Genomic DNA, 2,787 nt, shown 5'->3' on the forward strand with positions numbered 1-2,787 from the left:
TATTTAAAAAGATTTCAAGATATTTGAGAAAATTTAAATATTTTAAGGATTTTCACGATTTTTAAAGGAATTTAAGATAATTTGGAGGATTTTAAGAGATTCAAATTAATTTCAGTCAATTTCGAGATACTTCGAAATTTTTACAAATTTTTAAAAGAAAAACCTGTCCACGTTCGATTTCAACAGTTTTTAAATAATGATTGGAACTGTTAGGTTTTTCAATTATGCTATTATTTAGATTAAAATGCGTAATTCAAGGTGTAATTATGTTCGAGCGCGAAGCGCGAGGTAACCTATTATCGAGCGCGAAGCGCGAAATTCAACCGTCGCGCGCCCTAGGCGCGCTCAAACTTGCGATCCGCGCGCGTAGCGCGCGATGATAATGTGACCGCGAAGCGAGCAGATTTTTCTTTTGATAAATATTAATTTTTTTTTGTTGAAAATTCAACAGTTTGCATAACATTATTTTTCATTCTTCACTGAAAATTTTTTCTTGGTAGAAAATGGACTTTTTGGTAGAAATTTCATCTCCGCTGATATAACCTGAACAATAAAAAACAATTGTTAAAAATCATAAATTCTTTTAAATTGTCCTAAATTCTGTGATATTCTCGGTTATATAACCCGAACTTAAATTCTCGGGAATGTAAGGACTCTATCTATTCTGGCCACTCTGAATTAGTTGATTGATAAAAAAATGAATAAAAAATTGAAATAAATTGTTGTCACAGTTACGAGCCAGATTTCGAACCCCAGTGTGTCGTTCTCTCCGATGAATACGTCCAGGACATAAATTGCGGCGGCCTGAGTTGCGACGACCTCCTCGAACAATTGGAAGATCGAGACGAGGACTACAGCGAGTACCTAGAATTAGAAGAAACAGCCGCCGATCCGATTTCGGCAATTTCCCGAAATGAGGCGGAAATCGCGACCCGGAATTTGACGCAAACCCTTTCCGAGAGTCCGGAACCTGTCCGGAAAAAGCCGGACGTCACCTCCTACGCCCAGGAAATAGAATCAAAATACCGGAAGATTCGACCCAAAAGGGTCAAACTGGACGAGCCGAGTCCGGTCGAGATTAATAATTACAATATCCAAACGAAAAACTCCGCCTCGATTCAGGAGAATTTAGAAAATTCGATATTTTTAACGAGTCCGACGACGAACTTGACACAGTATCCGATCAACAATAAAGAATCTGAGCCGGAGGAGGAAGTTGAGGAGGAAAATGAGGACGAGGAGAAGCAGATCAAAAGCGGCCTCGAGCTTTTTTTCGACAGCATGGCGCAGACGGTGAAAAAATTGCCCTCGAAAGTCCAGGCGGACATTAAATTAGATATTTGTAGGATAGTGACGGAGGCAGAAGTGAGATTTTCCAAGCGACTTTTGGAAGAGACGGATGAAGAAACGGGGGGACCGGATTCGGGACTGATTCCGAAATTAGTTCTGATTCCTTGCAGCATGATTGACAAGCAGAAAAAGTGATGAGATACAGAGTAGAGAGACTTTACTAAAGTTTAAATTATTTTAAAGAGTTTCTTCCCTCAACAAAATAATGGACAGATTGTTTATATGTACAAAAGAATTTGGGTTTGTAAAAAATATGATATTCATTCATCGCCTCCAGATTCTAGAATTAAAAGTATTATCGGCAAGATAATAATTATTGAGTGTCGACGGAAACTGCATTTGATTCTCCATGAGCGAGAGAAAAAATTGGAACAAATAATCCGGAGTAATGCAAATAATTGTAAGTAATTTAGGTAATCCAGTTGTAATCTCATAATTTGATAATTCAAAGTTATTCAAGTAATTAATATGTTACCTAGATAATTTGGTATAATTTAATCTACTTTAGTGAAAATTAAACAGTTTTGTTTTAAAGTATCCCTTTTGATTGCAAGTTGAAATACTTTGTTAAAAATTTCCTTTTTTTATTAAAATTTTTTTATTTTAGTCAACTATTTTCTTAAAAATTCTTTCTTTTTTTTTGGGGGTTAACCGATTTAAAATTTTCTAGATGGAATTGAACTGTTTGGCAAATGATTCAATTTTCTCTGAAAATACGCCTTTTTCGGTAAAAATGAGTATTTTTGGTTAAAAACCAATCTAAATTTTTGAAAATTAAACAATTTTGTTCACAAGTGTCCTTTTTATTCGGAAAGTCCATTTTTCGTTAGAAAGTTAAATTTCTTGATCAAAAATTCATATTTTTTAAAATGAAAATTCAACTATTTAGTTAAAAATTTTTCTAAATTTTACGAAATTCAACTATTTTGTTAACAAATTTTCTAAATCTTAGAAAATTACATTATTTTGTTAAAAAGTGTCCTTTTTGATTGAAAAGTTGATTTTTCGGTTAAAAATTATTTTTTATTTAAAATTCGTTGTTTTTTTCTAAACAATTAATTTTCTAATTAAAAATGTAACTTCCATTTTTTTTTAAGATTTATTTTTTCTAAATGTAATTTTATCATTTGTCAAAAAATTCAATGTTTTCCTAAAAATTCTTATTTTTCAGTAAAAAATTAATTTCTTGATTAAAAATTAATTTTTTTGATTCAAAAAAAGTTAAAATTTTTTCTAAATCTTAGAAAATTAAACTATTTTGTTAAAAAGTGTCCCTTTTGATTGAAAATTCCATTATTCGTTAAAAAATTAGACTTTTTTGTTGAAAATTCGTTGTTTTTTTTTTACTAAATAATTAATTTTTTAATTAAAAATTTAATTTTTCCATATTTGCTTAAAAGATTTATTTTTTCTAAATGAAATCTTACTATTTGCCAA

At 31.1% G+C, this 2,787-nt stretch overlaps 1 protein-coding gene across 3 annotated transcripts in view; it reads left to right on the forward strand.

The window, feature by feature from the left end:
• The window catches only part of LOC117172522, a 42,650-nt gene extending 40,766 nt beyond the window's left edge, over positions 1 to 1,884 (forward strand). For all 3 annotated transcript variants that reach the window (XM_033360545.1, XM_033360542.1, XM_033360543.1), the window contains exon 4: positions 732 to 1,884. In XM_033360545.1, coding sequence (XP_033216436.1) covers positions 732 to 1,485 — 754 coding nt within the window. In that variant the 3' untranslated portion in view covers positions 1,486 to 1,884. The remainder of the gene's footprint in view (positions 1 to 731) is intronic.
• Positions 1,885 to 2,787: the final 903 nt, after the last annotated feature.

The sequence above is a fragment of the Belonocnema kinseyi genome, chromosome 5 (genome assembly GCF_010883055.1).
Source record: "Belonocnema kinseyi isolate 2016_QV_RU_SX_M_011 chromosome 5, B_treatae_v1, whole genome shotgun sequence".
Lineage (NCBI taxonomy): Eukaryota > Metazoa > Arthropoda > Insecta > Hymenoptera > Cynipidae > Belonocnema > Belonocnema kinseyi.